This window comes from Carcharhinus amblyrhynchos, chromosome 9 (assembly GCF_965287045.1).
Source record: "Carcharhinus amblyrhynchos chromosome 9, sCarAmb.v2.hapA, whole genome shotgun sequence".
NCBI lineage: Eukaryota > Metazoa > Chordata > Chondrichthyes > Carcharhiniformes > Carcharhinidae > Carcharhinus > Carcharhinus amblyrhynchos.
In genome coordinates, this window is record NC_137332.1 from 80372437 (window position 1) to 80398175 (window position 25739).

At 41.8% G+C, this 25739-nt stretch overlaps 1 protein-coding gene and 1 non-coding gene across 4 annotated transcripts in view; both read left to right on the forward strand.

Moving 5' to 3' along the window:
- Positions 1-25739, forward strand: part of fam20b (FAM20B glycosaminoglycan xylosylkinase) — a 136746-nt gene that overhangs the window by 71883 nt on the left and 39124 nt on the right. For all 3 annotated transcript variants that reach the window (XR_013887880.1, XM_080195970.1, XM_080195969.1), the window contains exon 5: positions 23152-23261. Coding sequence is in view for 2 of the 3 variants with exons in the window: in XM_080195970.1 (XP_080052096.1) it covers positions 23152-23261 (110 nt within the window). In the remaining variant the exon portion in view is untranslated. The remainder of the gene's footprint in view (positions 1-23151; positions 23262-25739) is intronic.
- LOC145348721 (U2 spliceosomal RNA) lies at positions 3057-3255 on the forward strand. The gene has a single exon (XR_013887970.1). It is a non-coding gene; the product is annotated as a U2 spliceosomal RNA (small nuclear RNA).

A 25739-nucleotide genomic window follows, 5' to 3' on the forward strand; every position in this document is an offset into this window, starting at 1 on the left:
GGTTAAGAAGGGTAGCAAGGAAATTCCAGATAATTACAAGTCAGTGAGCCTTACATCAATGGTAGGTAAATTATTGGAGAAGATTCCTTGAGACAGGATTTACTCCCACTTGGAAATAAGTGAATGTATTAGCAAGATGCAACATGATTTTGTGAAGAAGTTACTGTCTCACTAACTTGATTGAGTTTTTCGAGGAAGTGATGAAGATGATGGGAGCACAGTGGATGTTGTCTACATGGACTTTAGTAAGGCCTTTGACAAGGTTCCTCATAGCAGACTGGTACAGAAGATGAGGTTGCACGGGATCAGAGGTGAACTGGCTCGGTCATAGAAGATAGAGGGTAAGAATGGAAGGGCGCGTTTCTGAATGAGGGCTCTGATTAGTGGCGTTCCTCAGGGATCAGTGCTGCTTGTAATATTTGATTAGTAAGTTTGCAGATGACATAACAGTTGGTGGAACTGTGGATAACAATGAGGACCGTCAGAGAGTACAGCAGGACATAGATCAGTTGGAGACCTGGGCGGAGAGATGGCAGATGGAGTTTAATCTGGACAAATGTGAGGTAATGCATTTTGGAAGGTTTAGTACAGATGGGAAATGTGCAGTAAATGGCACAACCCTTAAGTATTGATAGGCAGAGGGATCTGGGTGTAAAGGTACACAGGTCACTGAAAATGGTAATACAGTTGGAGAAGGTAGTCATGAAGGCATACAGCATGTTTGTCTTCATCAGCCAGGAGTTTAAAAATTGGCAAGTCATGTTGCAGCTTTATAGAATGTTAGTTAGGAATATAGTGTTCAATTCTGGTTGTCACACCACCAGAAGGATGTGGAGGTTTTGCAGAGGATACAGAAAAGATTTACCAAGATGTTGCCTGGTATGGAGGGCATTAGCTATGAGGAGAGGTTGGTGGAACTTGGTTTGTTCTCACTGGAACGACAGAGATTGAGGAGTGACCTGACAGAAATCTACAAGATTATGAGGGACATGGACAGAGAGGATAGTCAGAAGCTTTTTCTCAGAATGGAAGAGTCAATTACTGAGGGGCATAGGTTTAAGGGGCAAGGTTTAAAGGAGATGTACGAGGCAAGATTTTTATACACAGAGCGGGTGCCTGGAACTCGCTGCCAGGGGAGGTAGTGGAAGCAGATATGTTAATGACTTTTAAGGAATATCTGGACAAAAATATTACTAGAATGGAAATAGAGGGATATGGTCTCCAGAAGGGTGGGGTGTTTTAGTTCACATGAGCAGCATGGTTGGTGCAGGTTTGGAAGACCAAAGGACCTGTTCCTGTGCTGTATTTTCTTTGTCCTTTATTCTCTTTGTTCTATGTTAAATGTTCGATAAATATCGAGGAGAATCAGGGGCAACAGTTTGAACAGGATTCTGGAGAGATGGAAGAAGATGTTGATTTTTTTTCTTTTGGAGAGCAACCTCTGCAGTAAGGAGGTAACTCAGCAGATATTGTATCACTGAATGGAGAATGTTCTTCAGTGTTTGTGATTCAGAAAGGAACACCACTGAAAGCTTTTTTTAAGAATTCTGAAATTACAAGGACAATGTAACAATGTCGCTCATAGGCTGCCATGTATAGAACCATGGAAAAGTTACAGCAAGAAGGAGGCCATTTGGCCCACCTTGTCCAGGCCAGCCAAAGGATACTGAGGTACCATTTCTAATCCCATCTTCCTGCACCCAGCTAACAGCAGTTATGGTGCGGATCCAGGTACTTTAGGGTCTCTGCCTGCACCACCAAGTCAGTTAGCCAATTTCAGATATCTACCATTCTTTGCATTAAAAAAGTTTGTCTTCATGTCCCTTCTACACTTAATGCCACTTACCTTGAATCTGTGCCTCCTGGTTCTAGAATTCTCCACCAAGGGAAACAGTTTTATCCTGTTCAGTCTATCTCTTCCCCTCATAATGTTGTACACCTCAATCATGTCACCCCTCAGCCTTCTGTGTTCCAAAGAAAATAATTCCAAACTATCCAATCTCTCCTCATAGCTACACTTTTCTAGCCCTGGTAACATTCTCGTAAACCACCTCTGCACTCTCTTCAGAGCAGTTATGTTCTTCCTGTAACATGATGACCAGAACTGTACATAATAGTCCAGTTGTGGCCTCACCGATGTTTTTCCAACAATATATCCTTACTTTTATATTCTGTACTTCTGCCAATTAAGGAGAGCATTCCCAATGCCTTCTTTACAATCTTGCCTATTTGAACTGCTACCTTTGGGGATCTCTATACTTGTATGCCAAAATCTTTCGCTTCGTGTACCCTTCTTAGTATATTCCCATTTATTGTGTATTCCTATAATTGTTTGACCTCCCTAAATGCATACCTCACACCTCTCTGTTATGTTTTGTTAAAAATTCTAGACTTGGCGTTCATTTGAGTTACCTTCAATTTCAGTAAAAATCCATCATTTGGTTCTGAACATAGATGTATGCTCCGTGGTAATAAGCAAAGGAGAACGGGTAGTGGGGTGTATTGAGTCAAAATAGTGAGGTAATCAGGCTACTTCACAAATTATTGGTGATGTGGGAAGTTCTGATTGCCTTGGTACAGAAAGGATATTTGAGCTGTTGAAAGACACAAAAGAAAGCAACCAGAGTGATTGCAAATTGAATTACAAAGATTATGTAAATTGGGCATTTCCTCACTGGAATGTAGAAGATTGAGAGATGATATAATTTGCTGCTGATTAGGCTTCTAAAAAGATTAGAAAACATAGACCATGATGAACTATTATATCCAGACCAGTAGAAATAAAGGACAAATTAGTCCTGGAAAGCAATGGGGACTTTGGGGGAATGGAGTGGTGGTTAACTTCCAAATTAATTGCAGAAATAATATTTCAATGAGCAAGTGGTCAGTCTAAGAAATAGGTTCTTGGGGAGATGATGAAAACAATATTGATTCATTCCAATGCAAATTAGCTGAATTTCTTTCATAAAGTAACATTTCTGGATACATTATGTGAATAAATTGAGAAATGCAGCATCGGCCTTTTGGCTAAGATCAAGTGTAGTATCTGAGCCGGCATCACTTCTCAGCCTTTTGGCTAAGATCAAATGTAGTATTGACATGCTGTATTTGGTTGAAGTCATTAGGTTACGTTTTAGCTTCATTTGAAGCAATTTTTAAAAGCGGCATCTTGGCCTTTTAGCTAAGATGCAAATGAGATCAAGCCTCAGAGGAGGAGCTATGCCTACTCCAATCAGCTTGGATCATGTAGATCAAGCCCAAGACAGGAGGTGAGAGCCCTGTCTTGTCAGCTTGGATCGGGAATGTCTCAACTTGTTGAAACTCTGAATTGGACTTGATTTGATTGAATTGGAATAAAAACAAAAAAAAACTGGAAGATGCGGAAATCCAGAAGCCTGATGCTTTACTGATTGATTTGACATTGAAATGCTTATGAAGTCAAGACTTTGAGTTTCATTCCTCCAGATTTTAAACATAGTTGGAAATATAATTGCTTTTTTGAAAATTTTCTACTCATTTATACACTTCTTGGTTTAGATTCCACATGTTAAAGTTAGAATCCTTCACAAACAGCGCTTAAGACATGTCTAATGTGGCCATATCAACTAAGGAAACATGAAGACATCCCTCATCCTGTACCTTCCAGCCTAGAATCTTAACAGGGCCCATCTTGTTCTCACTTTTGATCCAGCCAGCTTCCACATTCAAAGGATCACCCTCTGCCAACTCCAGCATTATGCCACCACCAAATGTTTCCTTCCTTCACGCCCTATCAGCATTCTGCAGTGTCACTTCCTCTATAGCACCCTGGTCCATTCCTCCATTGCTCCCAACCCTTCATCCACTTCCCATTGTACCTTCCCATCCAATAACAAAGTGCAACAGCTCCAACTTTACCTTCTCTCTCATCATTGTCCAAAGGCCCAAACACTCATTTCAGACGATGCAGTATTTCACTTGCGCCTCCTCCAATTTGGTCTACGCTGCTCCCAATGTGGCGGTCTCTACACTGGGGAGACCAAATACAGACTAGATGTCTGATTTGTGGAATACCTTTGCTTCATCTGCACGCATGACCCCAACCTTCCAGTCGCTTGCCATTTCATTCAGCATCTTGCTGTCATGCCCACATGTCCAGCCTTGGCCTGCTGCAATGTTCCAGTGAAGTCAAATGTGTACGGGAAAAACAATACCTTACTTTCTAGCTTATAGCCTTCTGTGCTCAACATTGAGTTCAACAACTTTAAGCTGTGAACTTTCCCCTCCATCTTGACTCTCCCCTTTTGTTATCTGCTATTTGGTTCCCTGGTGAAACCCCACCCCTCCCCCACATGGTCACAGTCCCTTATTGTTCAGTTTTGCTCCCACTGAGCACTGAATGTTCTCTTATTAACACATTTTGCTATTCTACCCTTGTCACTGTTAACACTCTTCAGTCCCTAATGGCAACACCCTTAACACCGTTTGTCTTATGTCCATGACATGTTTATTAATCTTTCCTTAACTCTAACCTATCACGAACTTTCCATCCTGCCACAGCCAGCTCTCCAAGTATACAATTCATCACATTTCCATCCCTTTTCCATTCTGTAGAAGTGTCATATGGACTCCAAACGTTAACTGTTTTTCTCTCTTCAGCCTTTTGGCTAAGATCAAGTGTAGTATTGACATGATGTACTTGGTTGACGTCATTAGGTTACATTTTAGCTTCATTTGAAGCAATTTTTAAAAGAGGCATCACGGCCTTTTGGCTGATATGCAAATGAGATCAAGCCCTGGAGGAGCAGCAGTGCCTACTCCAATCAGCTTGGATCATGTAGATCAAGCCCAAAACAGGAGGTGAGAGCCCTCCCTTGTCAGCGTGGATCGGGAATGCCTCACTTGTTGAGACTCTGAATTGGACTTGATTTGATTGAATTGAATTTTAAAAAAACTGTTTTTCTCTCTTCAGACAGCCAGACCTCCTAAGTTTGTCCAGCATTTTCTATTTCTATTTATTACTGGGGATTTTTCACTCTGGTTGAGGAAATAGTTACATAGGAGTGAGGGGAAAGCTGGCTAATGTTGATTTTGTAAACAGACTAAAAACATGCTGGTCAATAATAGGAAACGTTTGAAGAAGTTATTCAAAATTTTTAAGGTAATTAATGTCAGTTGAGTAATGACTAGAGAAACTGAAAGAACGATAAGCCAGTAAGTCCCCAGGATTTGCTGGCCAACATCCTGTGATTTTAATTGAGACAGCTGCAGTGATAGTGGATGGTATACTTTACGAAAATTTCCTTGATTCTGGGATGGCCCCAGTGGACTGAAAGTTAACACCACTATTCAAGAAAGGAGGGAGAAAGTAAACAGTGAAGCATAAACCAGTTACCCTCATCTCAGGTATTAAGCAAGTGCTGAAATTTATTACGGAAACTGAAGCAAAGAACATGGCAACAATGAGCAGGTTTTTGGGACTGGCTGTGATGTGAGGAAGGCTCAGCATTATTTTTCTGGCCCTTTAGTACTGGGACCAGGAGGATCTCTCCTCCTCATCCCAGCTCCACAATCAGATAAGTTGCATATTTTCTTGGTGGCACGTATTCAGTAGGGCTGCTTTCCCTAAGTGCAGCCATTGTGACAATTTCTATGTTTATATATTGTAATGACTTTCCTGAAAAGTGATCTTTTAACTGAATGTGGAATGATGTTCCAATAATAGAACCTTTTGCTCTTCATCGGTTGATGCCCTGGAATATCTAATGTCAACTTTAACCACTGTAAAATGCAGATTTCAATGTAGCATCTTGGTAATATGGGCAGCATGGCAATACAGTAGTTAGCAGTGCTGCTTTACAGTGCTAGGGACCAAGGCTCGATTCTGGCCTTGGGTGACTGTGTGGAGATAGTGCACATTCTGCATGGGTTTTCTCTGGTTGCTCCTTTTATTCCCCCACAGTCCAAAGATGTGTAGGTGGATTAGCCATGGCAATTGTGTGGGATAGCCTGGAAGGGATACTCTTTGGAGAGTTGGTGGAGACTCGATTGGCCTCTTACTTCACTGTAGGGATTTTATGGTTCTAATACAGCATCCCCAATACTGCGCAGGAATAGTAGCCTTACATGGATGGTTAAGTCTTGAACCTACAAACCTGAAGCCTTGAACCTACAAAACTACTAAGCTTGTATATTTAACCAAAGACATACAGCTCAAGACCTATTCCTGGAAAAGGAGCAAGGATATGACTCACAGATCAGAACTGTGGTAATTGAGAAGCTAAAGCAACTGCAATAGTATCTGTTCAACACCCAGTCAGGCATCACTCAATGGAACACATCTGCCTTAATTTTAGTGGACAGAGAACCCATTATAACATGGGCAGAGTACCCTGAGCTCAAGAGACTGTCATACTTATAGAATGACAAATGGGAAACGACAGGAATGACAACCCATATGAACTGATCTCAGAACCACATCTACCTCAGAAGGAGTTCCACTGATCTTCCATTTAAGAGAGACTTTGGGAGAGAATGTGTATATAATAGTACTGGGATAAAAACTCGGGGGAGGTGGGGGGAGATCTGGAGTAAAGGGTTAACTCGAATGATGGATACTGAGCATGTGTATAAGGAGCTATGTCAGTTATATCACCCACTGAGTGGTGCTGAGTATGAAGCATCTTAGAAAATAGCTCCTGCTCTGTTCAGGTCCTATTTAATCTTTATAAATAGTTAGCATGTAAACAGATGTTTTTGAGCAAAGGGCCATTGCCTCCTGTAAGATCCTTTCCAGATAAGAAGCCAACAAATCCTGAAATACAGTCACAATAAGAGAGTGGTGAATTGCATTCTTGAGTTGCTGCAGTCCATCTGGTGCATTGACAGTGCTGTTTGGGAGCGAGTCCCAGGATTTTAACCTAGTGAAAATGAGCGATGATTTGTGGCTTGGAGGGGAATATGTAGGTGATAGTGTTCCAGTGCAATTGCTGTCCTTATCCTTCCAGATGGTCGAGATTATGGGTTTGAAAGTTGCTGTCAAAGGAGTCTTGGTGAGTTGCTTGGTGCCTCTTGTTTGATTTGATTTGAATTATTATTGTCAGATGTACTAATATACAGTGAAAAGTGTTGTTTTTGCGCTCTCTACAGATAAAGCATACCGTACATAGAGAAGGAAAGGTGAGCGTGCAGAATGTAGTAGTCATGGCTAGGGTTTAGAGAAAGATCAATTTAATCCAAAGTCTGATGGCAGCAGGGAAGAAGCTGTTCTTGAGTTGGTTGGTACATGTCCTCAGACTTCTGTATCTTTTTTCCCGATGGAAGAAGGGAGTATGTTCGGGGCGCGTTGGGTCCTTATTTATGCTGGCTGCTTTTTGAAGTAGCGGGAAGTATAGGTAGTGTCAATGGTGGAAATTGGTTTGAGTGATGGACTGGGCTTCATGACCCTTTGTAGTTTCTTGCGGACTTGGATAGAGGAGGAGCCACACCAACCAGTGATACAACCAGAAAGGATATTTTCTTGGTGCATCGGTGAAAGTTGGTGAGAATCAGAGCTGACATCCCAAATTTCTTCAGACTTCTGAGAAAGTAGAGGTGATGATAGATTTTCTTAATTATAACGTCAGAGTGGAGAGACCAGGACTGGCGGTTGGTGATCTGAACACCTAAAAACTTGAAGCTCTTGACCATTTCTACTTTGAGCCCATTGATGTAGATAGGGGCATGTCCTCCACTACATCTCCTTCATTTTGTTGACCTTGAGGGAAAGATTATTATCGTCGCACCAATCCATTAGATTCTCTATCTCTTGTGGATGGTACACTGTGCATCAATGGTGAGTGCTACTCAGATGAACTGTTTTGTATTGGATGGTGTCAAATTTCTTGAGTATTGTTAGACCTACATTATTCCACTTAGAAGTCTCACAACACCAGGTTAAAATCCAACAGGTTTATTTGGTAGCACCAGCTTTTGGAGTCTCGGGCTCCTTCATCAGGTGAGTGAAGAGCTGTGTTCACAAACAGGGCATATACAGACACGAACACAATTTACAAGATAATGGTTGGAATGTGAGGCTTTACAGGTAATCAAGTCTTAAAGGTACAGACGTGTGAGTAGAGGGCCAAGCACAGATTAAAGAGGTGTGTATTGTCTCCAGCCAGGACAGTTAGAACTTCTGCAAATCATGGGAATTATAGATGTGTGACATGAACCCAAGATCCTGGTTGAGGAACTTGGCTATCAGTTTCTGCTCAGCAATTCTGTGTTATCATGTGTTGTGAAGGCTACCTTGGAGAACGCTTACCCGAAGATCAGAGGCTGAAAGCCCATGATTGTTGAAGTGTTCCCCGACTGGGCATTCATGGGCATTCAGCCTCTGATCTTCGGGTAAGTGATCTCCAAGGCAGCCTTCACGACACAGAACGCAGAATCGCTGAACAGAAACTGATAGCCAAGTTCCGCACACATGAGGATGGGCCTCATCTGGGATCTTGGGTTCATGTCACACTATCTGTAATCCCCACGACTTGCTTGAGCTTGCAAGATCCCACTAACTGTCCTGGTTGGAGACAGTACACATCTCTTTAACCTGTGCTTGGCCCTCTCTCCACACACGTTGTCTGTACTTTTAAGACTTGATTACTTGTAAAGACTCGCATTCCAACTATTATCCTGTAAATTGAATGTGTTTGTATATGCCCTGTTTGTGTAAACAGTTCTTCACTCACCTGATGAAGGAGTCTGAGACTCCAAAAGCTACTGCTGCCAAATAAACCTGTTGGACTTTAACCTGGTGTTGTGAGATTTCTTACTGTGCTTACCCCAGTCCAATGCTGGCATCTCCACATCATTATTCCACTTATTCAGGCAAGAGGAGAGCATTCTATCGTACCTCTGACTTGTGTTTGTAGACGGTGGTTAGACTTTGGAGAGTGAGGAGGTGAGTCACTCACCGTAGAATTCCAAGCCTCTGACCTCTTGTAGCCACAGCGTTTCTGTAGCTGATCCAGTTCACATTCTAGTCAATTGCAATCCCCAGGATGCTCATGGTAGGAGATTCAGTGATGGTAATGCCATTGAATGTTAAGGGGAGATGCTTAGAGTCTCTTTTGGGCATCATCATTGCCGGTATTTGAGTGCATGAATGTTATTTGCCAGTTCTCAGCCCAAGCCTGAATGTTGTTCAGGTCTTGTTGCACATGGACACTGCTGATTCAGTATTCAAGGAATTACAAGTTATGCTGAACACTGTGTAACTTGCATTGTTCAAAATAAAAATTAAATTGAAAACAATAATACTTAACATGCTCTCTTTTACAATTGAAGTGATGGAGCAGAGTGACTGAATCACCTGATTTAATTCAACTCCAAAATGCATAATGAACTATGTTGTCAACATTCTTAAAGTCATACAGCAGGTAACTGGGTGAATCTGCCTTACCAGTATTAAGCCTAACAGTAATTTCTTAATTGCTATTAGGTGGACATCATTACAGAGCAAAATAGAACCAGTAAACTACTATTGTTTTGATGGTTAGGTTCTCTTTGTCTGAAAGTAAAGCTCGAGTGATGAATGGTTTCAGCAGTAAGACAAATTACTTCATTTGAAGTGATGGAGTAGCAGCATGCACCATTTATGAAGATCTTAATAATGAGAAGGAACAAGGGACAGGGAATTCAGAAAAGACTCAGAGAGAGCAGCTTTAAAAAGGGGACTCGATAAACAACACGAAACCTCAGTGGAAAAAATTAAGACCTCAAAGAAGAGGCAACACAGAAGTTCAGAGGAAGTAATAAGTCCTCAAGGAAAAGGCAACACCAGACTCGGTGTAGGCAGTAAAAGAGCTGGAGGGGGGTGCAGTGGAAGACCCCTGAGAAACCTCACTGTGGAACACTGGAGGACCCCAGAGATAGGGGAAGCATTGGAAGACCCCAGAGAGGGGGGCATAGAAGGAACCCAGAAAAAAGACAACAGAACACCCTAAGGACTAAATATGGAGCTGAAGCAACAAGATTCAATTGCACTCCATTCTGTTGTAATGAAAAGTTCCTTGGAAGTTTTAGCAATAAAATACAAACGAGTGATAAAGCTGTAGTCAGTCAGAAAGTAAGGTAAGCCACAGCAGAGGAAGAAGTAAGAATGAAGAGATGAACCTTACTGAGAACTAGGGCAAACTAAAAAAAAAGCGGTTTGTGACCCTAACCTAAAGAAGCAGCAGCCCAGCTATATCAAAATTAGAAAAAAGCTCTAATTCGTAATCCTGAAAAGTGTGAGGTGATGCACTTTGGAATGACTAACAAGACAAGGGAGGACTGAGGAAACTCAGGGGACGGACCTGTCTACAGATCCCTGAAGGTGGCAGAACAGGTTAATAGGGTAGTTAAGAAAACATACAGGATACTTGCCTTCATCAGTTGTGGCATAGATTGTAAGAGCAAGGAGGTTATGTTGGAGTTGTACAAAACTTTGGTTAAGCCACAGCTGCAGTTCTGGTCACCTCACTCTAGAAAGGATGTGATTGCATTGCAGAGGAGTCACCAGGACGCTGTCTGGGCGGTGCATTTGAGTTATGAAGATAGGCTGGAGTTGTTCTCTTCAGACCAGAGGAGGCCGAGGCGGAAGTGGATACATAGACACGCCATCACTAGACAGACTATGGGGTCAAAAGGTAATCTTGGGGCCAAGATTCAGAATAGTTTGGTTCAATCTCAAGTATTTGATAGGAGAATTGGTAGCTTAGGAATGGAACTTGGACCAAGGACTAAAGATAATAGTTTTGATCTTCCTAACATTTAATTACACAAAATTTCTGCTCACCCAGGATGCTGGATAAGCAGTCTGATGTCTCACAGTGCCAAGGACCCAGGTTTGATTCCCAGTTTGAGTCACAGTCTGTGTGAAGTCTACTCGTTTTCCCCATGTCTGCATGTGTTTCCTCTGGGCGGCCTGGTATGGTGGGAAGGTCTTATGAGGAAAGGCTGAGGGACTTGAGGCTGTTTCCGTTAGAGAGAAGAAGGTTAAGAGGTGACTTAATCAAGGCAGATGAGATGATCAGAGAATTAGATAGGATAGTGAGAGCCTTTTTCCTCGGATGGAGGTAGCTAACACGAGGGGGATAGCTTTAAATTGAGGGGTGATAGATATAGGACAGATGTCAGAGGTCGGCTCTTTACTCAGAGAGTAATAAGAGTGTGGAATGCCCTGCCTGCAACAGTAGTGGACTCGCCAACATTAAGGGCATTTAAATGGTCATTGGATAAACATATGGATGATATTGGAATAGTGTAAGTTAGATGGGCTTTAGATTGGTTTCACAGGTCGGCGCAACATTGAGGGCCGAAGGACCTGTACTGCGCTGTAATGTTCTATGCTCTGTGGTTACTCCGGTTGCCTCGTACAGTCCAGATAACGTGCTGGTTCGGTGCATTGGCCGTGCTAAATTCCCCCTCAGTGAACCCAAACAGGTGCCGGAGTATGGCGAATAGGGGATTTTCAAAGTAACTTCATTGCACTGTTAATGTAAGCCTACTTATGGCAACAATAAATTTTTTAAAAATTTAGTAAATGTAGAGGAGTCGAGAGAGATGGTGGATGTTGGAGCTAGCAGTTGGCAGCGTGAAAGCACTGTACTTTTAGGTGATGTTGCTGAGGGGCAGCATGAAGATGAGAAATGAAAGGAAGATATGGTGGGAGGTGTTTCATTCATTCATGTGCCTGACATAATTAAATCCATTGTTTTTGGGGATAGGTGTCAAAGAGTAGGGATAAAAACAATGTACTGATTGGCAGCATATAACAATTGATGTTCTATATTTATTGATGTTAAAATTCATTTGCTAACTATATGGCCATTCTGCAAGTTTGCTCATCACTTGGTATTATTGGTTGCAGAGCTCCACAGGATTGACTACTTCCACCATCTCCCTCCAGCTCCATTCCCTGCCCAAGTTTCGGGAGAAATTGAGTGGCATTATTTGTTTTGAATGTAAAAATATACATAATACATAATAATGTATAATACATATAATAATGTACCTTTAACATATTAAAACATCCCACAGGAACAATAGGATCTGTATTTGGGTTCTCAGCTTTTAACATATATATCATAACTTGGATAAAGGTGTTTATCAAGGATGAGAAAAACATAATCTATGTGAGTGGGGAAAAGCTATGGCATATCAAGTTCAACAGTGGAGAAATGAGAGATCATTCATTTTTTTCACATGATAGATATGGATATGTGAATTTTCTCCTGAAAAGGCCGTGGATATCGAGTCACTGGAAATTTCCAAGTCTGCATTTGACAAATTTTAAGTTAGATAGTGTATCAAGAGATATGGGGTAAAGGCAGGCAAATGAGGTTGACATGATCCATCATCTAATTGAAAAGCTTGTAATGATTCTTGGCTAGATCAAGAGTGAGCTCTGGTTGGGAACCAGGAACCTTTTCTTTAAATAAGACAAAGTTTGTTGTTCAAGATACTTGCTAATAGAAAAAGCCAAAAGATTCCACAGGTTTTGAACAAATAAAAGTAAACAATTTAGAATATCTGTCTTACACACTGGCATTCAGGTAAGAATGAGGTACGTGTCAATTAATAGGCAAACTAGTCAAATGCGCCACACTGCACAAATTACAGTTTAGAACAAGACAGAGTTCATGGATTTCTCAACAACCTACCCAGATGCCACTGACACTGAGTTAACCGAACTCACTGTAACACTGTTTCTCTCAACAGTTGCAGTCTTCGCCTTCGAAGATCACTGCTTAGAATTCTGCAACTCAGTTGACCCTGCCAAATCCTCCACAGTCGAATCTGGGAAATTGGAAAAGCTGGTCAAGTAACAGCCTGAAATAGTCACGGTGATAGAATTATACCTTTTAGTCAAAGTCCCAGAGTCATCTGGATGAATGCAACTCAAACAATACTCAAGAAGCCAAACACAGTCCCATGACATAGCCGCGCACTTGGTTGGTCCCACGTCCACCACCTTAAAATTCACTCCCTGCACTCTGACAGCAGTATGTGCTATACAAGACGCACTATAACAATTCATCAATGCTCCTTCAACACCAATCTCTACTGCTTAGAAGAACAAGATCAGCATGTGCATAGGAGTGCCATCTTCACTGGTTCAGTCATAGAAGACAGAGGTTAATACTGGAAGGATGCATTTCTGAATGGAGTGCTTTGACAAGTGGCATTCCTCTGGGATCAGTGCTGGGAACTTGGCTGCTTGTAATACATATAAATGGTTTGGAGAAAAATGTAACTGGTTTGATTAGTAAGTTTACAGATGACACAAAGGTTGTGGATTTCCGGATGATGATGAGGACTATCAGAGGATACAGCAGGATATAGATCAGTTGGTGACTTGGGTGGAGAGATGGTAGATGAAGTTTAATCTGAACAAATGTGAAGTAATGCATTTTGAAAGGCCTCATACAGATAGGAAATATACAGTAAATGGCAGAACCCTTAAGGATGTTGATAGGCAAAGGGATCTGGTGTACAGGTGCACAGGTCACTGAAAGTGGCAAGGCAGGTGGAGAAGGCAGTCAAGAAGGCGTGTGGCATGCTTACCTTCATCAGCCGGGGCATTGAGTTTAAAAATTGGTAAGTCATTTTGCTTTATAGAACTTTAGTTAGGCCTCACTTGGAGTGTAGTGTTCAATGTTTGTCGCCATACTATCAGAAGGATGTGGAGGCTTTTTGAGAGAGTACAGAAAAAATTTACCAGAATGTTGCTTGGTATGGAGAGCATTAGCTATGAGGATAGGTTGGAGAAATTTGGTTCGTTTTCACTGGAATGATGAAGGTTGAGAGGCAGTCTGATAGAAGCCTACAAGATTATGAGGGACATGGACAAAGTGGACAGTCAGAAGCTTTTTTCCAGGGTGGAAAAGTCATTTACTATGGGGCATAAGTTTAAGGTGCGAGGGGCAAGGTTTAAAGGAGATGTACAAAGCACGGTTTAAAGGAGATGTACGAGGCAAGTTTTTTTACAGAGGATGGTGGGCACCTGGAACTCGCTGCCAGGTGAGATAGTGGAAGCAGATACAATAGCGACTTTTAAAGGGCGTCTGGACAAATACTTAGGATGAGAATGGAGGGATACGGTCCCCAGAAGGGTAGGGGAGTTTTAGTTCAGTCTGACAGCATGGTCAATGCAGGCTTGGAGGTCCGAAGGGCATGTTACTGTGCTTTGTTCAATTTCCCCTCTGAACTGCACACTGCCCTTATAAATATATAACAGTTTTTCCCCCCACTGTTGCTGGGTCAAAATCCTAGAACTCCCTCCCTAACAGCACTGTGCATGGATTGAAGAAATTGGCTTAACATTTTTTCAAAGTTAATTAAGAGTGGACATTAAATGCTGACTTTGTCAATAGGCCCCACAACTCTTGAATGACTACGGATATGTACAGTCCAGTTAGCAGGACTGTCCCACCAGAGATGGTGACAGTGATATGTAGTCAGGGAGGAGGGACATTCAAAGTCCTCAACTTTGACTCCAAACCCCACAAAGTACCTGGTCATCAAATCAAACATGGGCATGGACAAGTTCCACCAGGATCACTCAGCTCCCATTCTCTTTTTAGCCTTGGTCCAAACATTAATAAAGGAGCTCAGTTTCTAACATGGGGCGAGCGTGACCTAATATTACATTTAACTGAATGTGGCATCAAGGAGCCAAATTGCAGTCAGTGGAAATCAAGGCAAAAGTCTCCATCAGCACATAGGTTGTTGTTGTTGGAAGCCAATCACTTCAGCCCCTGGATGTTGCTGCAGCAATTCATCTGGGTAATGTCCTGGACACTGCCTCAGCAATGACCTTGTTCCCATCAAGGTTTGAGTCAATATGTTCACTGATAATTTCATTGTGTCCAGTTCCATTCACAACTCTGATACTGAAGCAGTCAACATTCACATGCAGCAAGACCTGGATACCTTTTAGGCTTGGGCTGAAAAGAGGCAAGTGACACCCAAGCCACACAAGTGCCAGGCAATGACCAACTCCACCAAGAGGGATCATAACCTCCTTGCCTTGACATCAACAGCACTGCTATAGTCGAATTCCCCCAACATCAATGTCCTGGGAATCATCATTGGCCTATGACTTAACTGGATGGACCTGTTGTGAAAATACTTTTGTTGTAAGAGTAGATCAGAGGCTGGAAATTCGGTGGTGAGTAACTCAACTCTTGATTCCCCAGCATTTCCATTTATAGCGTACAAGTCAGGAGTGTAATGGAATACCATCCACTGTCCTGGATGAGTGCAGCTCTACCAATGTTCAACACTAGCCAAGACAAAGCAGCCGCTGGATCGGTACCCAGATGTGCTGCACCAAGTTGTGAAGGGTTTTTCAACAGCTGCTGTGTGTTTGAGTTTTTCCGTTTGTTCCAGTTGTTCATCAGCCTGCATATGCTGGAACATCACTGACATGTTACCTGGAGTGAAGTATTTCTGTCACTGAGACACCATCAGCACCTGCAGCTACAGTTTTAGTCCTAGTCTAATGACTGGCCCAGCTGCTGTACTTCATGATCAAAGCTAAGCTTGATCACCATTGCAGGCCCAGCACAAAGCTGACTTGACAGCTCTTTCTTGCCTGTGATCTGATGTCTACTCTTCAGACAATCTCAGGCCAAGATTCTGCTCATCTGGTTACATCTGTAGCCAGGACTTCCTCAGGCATAGTGATGGCTCCCCTCAGCGCAAGTTTGAAATTGAGCTCTCTGACTGAGCTCTTGGAACCATTAGAGAGGACAAAGAAAATCTAAGTAGCAGCCAATAATGTGTCAGCAGTAATATGCATCATCGCAGCAATAGGTCGTATTCAGGTCAGTTTCTGGACCCCATGAAAAGACTGCACGAACCTCAGTGCGTGAATCACTGGTAGAGGTCAATCAAGTGCTTTTTGTGCTGCTTCGTGATGACCATGCAAGATTCCTATGTTTTTCAAACATTTTTGGGTCTCTCTTCTTTTTCAGTGCATATAAGTTGAAATAAAACAAGCATCTGACGTTTACGCCAAGCTACTTCGGGAATTGTTTGCTTACCAGCAATTTCTCACAGTTAAGAACATGATTTTCCTTTTAGTTGGAACTTCAGTTATTTATATGCAACTTGAATGTCCTGTCAGTTGATAAGTAATTTATGTGAAATTGGTTCTAAGCTGATAACTGAAATAAAGGATCACTGGTCTTAGTATCATTTTTCAATGTTATATCCTCTCTAGAAGGAAAATTTTTTTTATTTCAACTTGCGTGCATTGAAAATGAAGAGAATCCCAAATGTTATATCCTATGTTTGGATCTGGATAATTAACAGGAACTGGTTTATGCTGTGATGGTGGTGACTGGACAGATAACTTAGAAATATGGAAATCCCTATCCTTTGGGGTTATAATTCTCACAGCATGCATCTTTTGACCCAACAGGTTCGCTGCTCAGCTTTTTGCCTGATTGCTGGGCTGGTCTGGCAAGGAAAACTTCGGAGTAGGTCTAATTCGCAATACTGGGGGAAATGGGGAAGAGATTGATCCAGTCCTTGCCCTCCAAGTGCAGAGGGATGGGGGAAGAGCTTATATAGCCAATGCGGGAACACAAGAAAAAGTAGCAAGAGTAGACCATATGGCCATTCGAGCCTGCTCTGTCATTCAATACTATCATGGCTGATCTTAGGCTCGAGTTCCACATTGCCATCCGTTCTCTTTATCCCAGGATTCCCTGAGGGACCAAAAATGTGTTTATTCCAGCCTTAATGTGTTCAGTGATGGAGCATTCACAACTTTTTCAGGTATCCAATTCCAAAGATTCACAACACTCTGAGTAAAGTAACTTCTCCTCATTTCAGTCCTAAATGATGTGCTCTTTATCCTGAAATTGTGCCTGACAGGTTTTCAATTCCCTGACCACAGAAACAGTCTCTCAGCATTTATCTCATCAAGCTCCTGAGTTTTAATGAGATCACCTCATTTTTCTAAATTACAGAGAATATAGGCTCAGTTTACTCAACCTCTCAGCATAAGACCATAAGATATAGGAGCAGAATTGGGCCACTCGGCCCATTGAGTCTACTCTGCCATTCAGTCATGACTGATTTTTTTTCTCATCCCCATTTGCCTGCCTTTTCCCCATTAAACCTGATCCCCTTATTAATCAAGAACCTACCTATCTCTGTCTTAAAGACACTCAATGACCTGGCCCCCATAGCCTTCTGTGGCAAAGAGTTCCACAGATTCAGCATTCTCTTGCTGAAAAAATTCCTCCTCATCTCTGTTTTAAAGGAGCGTCCCTATAGCCTGAGGTTGTGCTCTCTGGTTCTAGGAGGACAACTCCTCCATCACAGGGACCAATTTAATGAACCTTCACTGTACTGCCTGGATATATATCTTACCTAAATATGGAGGTCAATGTGTACAGTATTTCTAGATGTGATCTCACCAAAGCCCCGTACAATTGGAGCAAGACTCCTTTGTTCCTCTACTCCAATCTCCTTGCATTAAAGGCCAACCTGCCACTTGCCTCCTCAATTGCCCGCTGCTCCTGCATGCTAACTTTGTCTCATTCAAAGAAAGGTGTTCTTTGTATGAGCACACTAAATTGGCACTCCTGGTCCATAAGTATTGCTGTGGAGGTACTTCTCCCTGAAGTTGTCTTCATTTCACTTCAGCTGCCATGTTTCCAAAGGCAAGAAAACGTGGCCAGCTACTTTAAAACCAGCAAACCCAGGATTAATGTCAGAACCTTCTAGCCTCAGGAACGTATTATCTTGCCATGTCACTAGCCAAGCTGTTGCAGTATAGCTACAACACTGGCATCTACCTGGCAATGTGGACAAGTCCTGTTGTATATTTAGTGTTTTTTTTGTCAGCAGCGTTGAAGCTTAACAGGGCATTTTAAGATAATGCATGTATGGTGTCATCAGAACTGAAATCATCAATCATTCATATAAGTAATTGGACAGAGTAGGTTTGCAGTCTGTACTGAACACATCTTAATAAAGCTCCTTAATTTGTTTTGAGCCTCTGGTCTCCTAATATCAATTCAACAAACACCGCACACACAAACTGCCGGGGAGGATGTCGAACAGTACTTGCTAGCCACTGGGGTGGAGAAAGAAATTGTCGGCAAGTCAAGAAAAAGAACTTTGAAGAGAGTTCTCCATGTGTTCTGGCCAGAACTGTGAGTAATAATTACTCTGCAACAGCAAATCTAGAGCTCAGGGTTTAAAACAAGAAAATTGGCTGAAGCACGGGTTGTGTCATGTTTTAAGAGAGGAAAAGCAACATAGTGCTAAAATTTGTGGCACACTATGCATGCACAGGTTCTTACATAGAGAGAAAATGATGGGAGTTTTTGGTGTTGTTTAAGAATATTGAGCAATGAAGCCCCAAATAAAATGGTCTGACTTATTGTACTAGCCAACAAGATAGTGGAGGATATAAACATACCTGCATTCTGTGCACAATTGGAATGGGGAACGTTTGAGCTCCTCAGGAGTCTAGTGCAGCTGGCAAAGCCAGGCATAAAGATACGCAAAGAAATAGCGGAAATGCTGCATGGTCATTGTTCGTCTTTAGTCATTGTAGAAAGGTTTAAGCACAATCAAGAAGAGAAGGAATCAATTGTGGCTGCACTGAAAAGACTGGCAGAGCAGAGTTCAGGTATGTATTAAACGATACAATCTGGGATGGACTGGTCTTTGGTTTGAACAGTGAGGCAATCCAAAAGTGGTTGTCAGTGAAAAACAGCTTGACTTTAAAGAAAGCCATGGAAGTTGCTGAATCAATGGAGCTGGCAGTGAAAGAAGCTCAGCAGTTGAGGGTTCACAAGGTGTTGGCCAAAGCTCAAACACAGACTTGCACTTGCCATAGATGTGCGAAGACTTGGCATTAACAGCAGATTGTTGGTGCAAAGTTACTATGTGTAGAAACTATGAAAGAAAGGGCCATATTGAGCACACACATTGGAAATAGAAGCAAGCTTTGGAAAAAAGTAGCAGAAGGCAAGAGCCAAATAAACAACTGGCAAACTGAACAAAGGATGGAGTGTCCATAAAGTACAAAAAGAACGAGAGAAGAGACTTGATTCACAGTGTGAGGACGAATTGTCATTGAATGTTCCAGCTATTGCTGGTCCTACGAATAGGTACTATGTCACTCCACTCCTGGATAGACAGCCCATAAAGATGGAGGTGGACACCAAGGCAGCATCAATGTTGGTGCTAGAGACACTCTACAAAGAAAAGCTCTGACATATTCCTCTGAAACCTGTGAAAATGGTGTTAAAAGCTTACACTGGAGAGGTGCTTCCGTTGTATTGATGTAGCAGCACAATTAAATGGACAGGTGGCAAATTTGTCCTTACAGATAGTCAAAGGAAATTCTCCGGCACTAATGGATAGAACTTGATCAGAAAAGATCAGATGAAATTGGACTGAAGTAAATCTAACGACTGATTCGGAATTAGGCCGTGACAAAATTCTAAAGAAACAGAAAGTAGCACTTGTTGCAAACGATCTAAAAGCAGCCCAAGGCTCAGGCTAGGAGTACTGGGAGGGACCACGATGACAAAGGTTCAGCACACTGTAACAAATGTAGTTTAGAATCAAAAAACAAAGGATGAAGAGTTTACAGAAGATGCATATGAATGCTTTGACAAAAATTTAGGTCAAAAGAATACTGAGAAAGCCTTCAAGAATTTCCAAAATGCATTTACAAGCGCCCTTTGTAAATTCCAAGCCAAAGAGGAACAAGAAATGGAGACGTACCTCAAATGCTTAACATAAGAAAACTCTCAAATTCATTGGAAAGAAAGTTCCATTTGAAGAAAGAGCTGCTTTCTTCATTCATCAATAATCAACAAAAATAGAAAGGTTGGTGATTGTAAACTATTGAAAGAACAGGAGCAAAAGCAGCCAGCAGAGAAACTCACAAAGGATGTTTTGATGGGAGTTGCCCCAGATGAAAAGAGTTGAAGCTGTTCAGAGTGTTGTCTGCAATATCAATATTCCTTTCTTATTTCACTCTCTACAGCAGTACTTGAAGTCCAAGGAACATATCAACTGCAAGATGAATTAGCATGACCAATCAGAAAGGAAAGTCTCCTCACAGCCAGAGCATGCTCAACAACCCAACCTTAAAGGCTGAATTTGATATGTATTTAAAAGGGTGAGAACACTTCTGAAATCCTCAGGAGCAACAGCTTCACCTTGATAGTTTAGAAGTCGCATTCCAGAATAAAAAGCAAAAGCGCAAGATGAACGGGGAGGTAGAGAAGAGACCATCCTCTATAGTGAAAACTTTGAAATTGCAGGTTCAGCAGCTGCAATTCAGCAGAGTGTCTGAATCCAACTGTGCCGAAGGGTGATCTGGACCCTTCCAAAAATCTGACTGACAGAGTAGATTGAGGAAAATAGCATGTCAGTTGAAAAATCAAACAGCAAGTCAATTTCAAATCATAATCATAGAATCCCTACAGTGCAGAAAGAACCATTCACCCAATCGAGCCTGCACTGATAACAACCCCACCCATGCCCTATCCCTATAACCTCACACATTTACCCTGCTAATCTCCCTGACATTAAGGGTCAATTGAGCATCGCCAATCAACCTAATGCTGACTCCATTTAAAACAACCACTGACAATGTTCACATCAAGCTAAAGACACCAAGGATTACAGCAGGTGCCAAGGAACGGATGGCTAAGATTCACTGACAACCATTCAGAGAATGATGACCTCCAAATTGCCTGACTTATTGACAGTTGATTAATTGATTGTTTATGTTATACTTTGTGTTTGACATTTGATTTGAAGGGGGAGGAAATGTTGTGTATTTATAGTGATTTCTTACCAGTTGCATTGTAACTGAGCAGGACATTTTAGATCACTGGTCATTCATGTAGGTAACTGGGCAGAGTAGATTTGCAGCCTTTACTGAACACATCTAATAAAGCTTCTTAATTTGTTGAACGTCCGTGGCCTCCTAACATCAATCCTGCAAATATCACAAGTCAAACCCAGCCAATTACCACCACATAATTCAACTCTCTTTCATCAGTAAAGTGATGGAAAAGGTTATCAACAGTGCAAACAAGTGGCACTTACTCAGTAATGACATGCTTATTTTGAATTCCACCAGGGCCACTCTGTTCCTGACCTCACTGCAGTTTTGATTCAAACATAGTCAAAAGGGCTGAACTGAAGGTGAGGTGAAAGTGACTGTCTTGACACCCAGGCAGCATTTGACCAATTCTGGCTTCAAGGAGCTGTGGCAAAATTGGAGTTAATGGGAATTGGGGGAAAGCCCTCCACTGGTTGTCAACCCACCTGACAGAATGAAAGATGGTTCTGGCGGCTGGAGAACAATCATCTCAAATCCAGGATATCATTGCAGGACGTTCCTCGGGGGAGTGTCCTAAGCCTAACCATCTTCAGCTTTTTTTTTTCAATGACTCTCCATCCATCAGAGTGGGAACGTTTGCTATGTGGTTACGACTTGGGCGGGATTGTTGTCAGTGCAGGCTCAGTGGGCAGAATGGCCTCCTTCTGCACTGTAGGGATTCTATGATTCTACATAAATACTGTGGCTACAAGAGCAAGTCAAGTAACTCACCCCCTGATTCCTCAAAGCCTGTCCACTATCTGCGCGGCACAAGTCAAAAGTTTGTTGGAATACTCTCCATTTGTCTGGATGAGTACAGTTCCAACAATACTCAAGATGTTCAGGAGAAAGCAGCCTGCTTGATTGCTACCTCTTCCATTCAATTCTTCTACCACCGTTGAACAGTGGAAGTAGTGTGTACAAGATGCATGCTGGAACTCACCAAGGTTCCTCAGCTAGCAGTTTTCAAACTGAAGATCACTAGGGGCACGTGGTGGCACAGTGGTTAGCACTGCTGCCTCACAGCACCAGGGACCTGGATTCAGTTCTGGCCTCGGGTGACTGTGTGGAGTTTGCATATTCTCCCTGCATCTGCATGGGTTTCCTCCAGGTGCTCCAGTTTCTTCCCATTGTCAGAAGATGTGCAGGATAGGAGGATTGGCCATGCTAGGTTGACCCTAGTGTCAGGAGGATTCCTAGTTCAAGATTCTGGTTCAAGAAAGCTCACCACCCACTTTCTCAAGGGCAGCTCAGGTTGGCCAATAAATGCTAGCCTAGCCTGTGATGCCCACATCCCATAAATGATTTTTTTTAAATGCCAATGAATTTCAGGGAACAGGTTGGCTGCCTATTTCCTTTGTAGAAACTGTAATAGGTGATTTTGATGTCGGAGTCCAGAATTTCACAATTTTCATTCCCATCCTTTACCCATCCACCCAATTGTCCTCTAAAACTCTCCTCCAGATTTCTACCTCTAATCTAACCTAAACCTCTGATGAGCTTTAAAGCAGGAAATATGACACCAATTTTATAAGTCTTCCAACTCAGAAATTACAAAATGTTTGCATCACTTGAGCATGAATCTGTGACATCCCCAAAACTAGTGTTTAATTTGTTAAACTGGACCAAGAGAAGGTACCAAGCAGATGTTTAACATGTTCAGTTATGATAATGTTTATGAAAATGTTACGACCTAAGCCAACAGCTGATACAATCGTATTAGAAATGTGATGATTCTGTGCAGTAAATATCGCCACCTCGCTTAAATTTACCAAATACAATAAATGCATAAGCTAACATTAGAGATGCCTCAGCAAAAAGGGAACTGATAATGATCAAATTGCAATGAAAACATAAAGCAGTCTAGAGCAGCTGCTGGACTTCTGAAATTAAAATAAGAAATTCTGGAAATACTTGGCATGTTCCAGGTTCGTGACCTCTAATCAGAACACAATTACTTTTTCCCAGATGCTGCTGGACTTGCTGAATATTTCCAGCTTTTCTTCTTTTAATTTCATTCTAAAATATTGTAGTTTAAGCTGCTGTTATTGTATTGCGATTTCATAACAGGTTTTGTCTCATCGTTGCTCAACTTCAAAATGTTGGGTCAGAACTGACTGTTAAAGGTGCTCATCAGATTTGTTCCATGTTTCTTTACAGCCATAATGAAAATTTAAGAAAACAAGTTGAATTCTTTTAATCATTTAGTTTTTATGATGAAAACTATTCTGCATCAGAAATAATCTTTTTGGGTCTGTTTTTTCACCCAGGATTTTGGGATTACGCCGTGCTCCTGTGGTTGTTGGGAGATATGTGAACTTACATACGGAGATAAAACCAGTTGCCTCTGAGCAGCTCCTGAGCACCTTTCTCACACAGGGTATGTATGTACCCCATTTTGAACACTTAGTATTAATTTCAGATAATCATTTCCATGATTTTTTAAATACTTCATATCATTATATAAAGGTGTTATTTTAATACTGAAGTATAAAAATTAGACTGAAATACTTTGATAATGTGTAGGATGGGGAGATGGAAAAGTTTCCTGTGCAAGTTATTTTTTAATTTGCTATGACAGTCAGGCTGTGAAAGTAGAGTGTTTAATCTGAGGTTGCAAAATATCATCTGTGCCTGTCTCCTAAAATAAATTATTATTCTGAACAATTACCAGGAGGTAGATTTTAAATCCTGTATCTGCTAAGTTAGCCAACTGGTAGCCTTTTTAGAAGTGAAGCACTGTTGAAGCATAACAAAATAAAATGAATCTAACATGGTAATAAATTATTACTAATTAGGTATAATGCAAAAATCACTTGTGCAATTCAATGTTTGAATGCTCGTCCAACTAATTGTGAAATTTTGCAAAGTATACAAACAAGTGACTACTAAATCTATGTAATTGTTTCTATCTTTAGCATTCATTAGATGTTACTGTAGCTGGTATTTCTAAGAATAATCAGAATATTGTATATAAATATTGAACCCTTTTGAATGTGGGTTTACATGCACTGAAAATCATGTGTAGGCCAACCTGTTGTGTATTTAAGCTCAAAATTAGAACATAATCAAAAAATACTGGAAAAACTCGGTAGTCTGGCAGCACCTGTGGAGAAAGAAACAGTCAGTGTTTCAAGTCTGTATGACTTCTTCAGAACTAGAAATATATGGAGAGCTAAGCATTGGGATAGTGTTTCTTTTGGCTTGCTTTCAGGAAACATAGAACAGTACGTACACAGTACAGGCCCTTCGGCCCTCAATGTTGTGCCAAGCTATGTCCAATCCCAAGATCAAGCTGTCCCCTCCATGTGCCTATCCAATACTGCTTGAAAGTTCCTAAAGTGTCTGACTCCACTATCATGGCAGGCAGTCTATTCCACACCCCAACCACTCTGAGTAAAGAATCTACCCCGAACATCGCTCCTATATCTCCCACCATGAACCTTTATAGTTATGCCCCCTAGTAACAGCTACATCCACCCGAGGAAATAGTTTCTGCATGCCCACTCTATCAATCCCTCTCATCATCTTATAAGCCTCTATTAAGTCGCCTCTCATCCTCCTCCACTCCAAAGAGAAAAGCTCCAGCTCCCTCAACCTTTCCACATAAGACCTACCCTCTAAACCAGGCAGCATCCTAGTAAATCTCCTCTGCACTCTCTCCAATGCTTCCACATCCTTCTTATAATGAGGTGACCAGAACTGAACACAATATTGGTCTGGTATAGTTGCAGCACAACCCCGCGGCTCTTAAAGTCAAACCCCCTGTTAATAAACACTAACACACTATAAGCCTTCTTCATGAGTGGCAACCTTCCGAGATCTGTGGATCTGAACCCCCAAGATCTCTCTGCTCCTCCACATTCCTTAGAACCCTGCCGTTGACCCTGTAATCTGCATTCATGTTTGTCCTACCAAAATGAATCACCTCACACATCAGGGTTAAACTCCATCTGCCACTTTCTGCTCAGCTCTGCATCCTATCAATGTCTCTTTGCCACCTGCAAGAGCCGTCCACCTCATCCACTACTCCATCAACCTTGGTGTTGTCAGCAAATTTACTAACCCACCCTTCAGCCCCTTGTTCCAAGTCATTGATAAAAATCACAAAAAGCAGAAGACCCAGCACTGACCCCTGTGGTACACTGCTGGTAACTGGCCTCCAGTCTGAAAATTTTCCCTCCACCACCACCCTCTGTCTTCTATGATATAGCCAGTTACTTATCCAATTGGCCAAATTTTCTTCTATCCCACACCTCCTTCATGAGCCTACCATGGGGAACCTTATCAAACGCTTTACTAAAATCCATGTATACAACATCAACTGCTCTACCTTCATGCACACACTTGGTTACCTCCTCAAAGAATTCAATCAAATTTGTGAGGCAGGAAACCCCTCACGAAACCGTGCTGACTATCCCGGATTAAACTGAATCTTTCCAAATTCTCATAAATCCTATCTCTCAGGACCCTTTCCATTAACTTACTGACCACCAAAGTAAGACTAACTGGCCTATAATTACCAGGGTCATTCCTGTTTCCCTCTTGAAAAGAGGAACAACATTTGCCACTCTCCAGTCCTCTGGCACTATCCCTGTGGACAGTGAGGACCCAGAGATCAAAGCTAAAGGCTCCACAGTCTCATCCCTTGCCTCCCAAAGTATCCTAGGACGTATCCCATCTAGCCCAAGGGACTTATCCACCCTCAGATTTTTCAAAATTGCTAATACATCTTCTCTCGGAACATCTACCTTCTCCATCCTATCAGCCTGTATCACGCACTCCTCCTCAAAAACATGGTCCCTCTCCTTAGTGAACACTGAGGAAAAATATTCATTCAACGTCTCACCTATCTTTT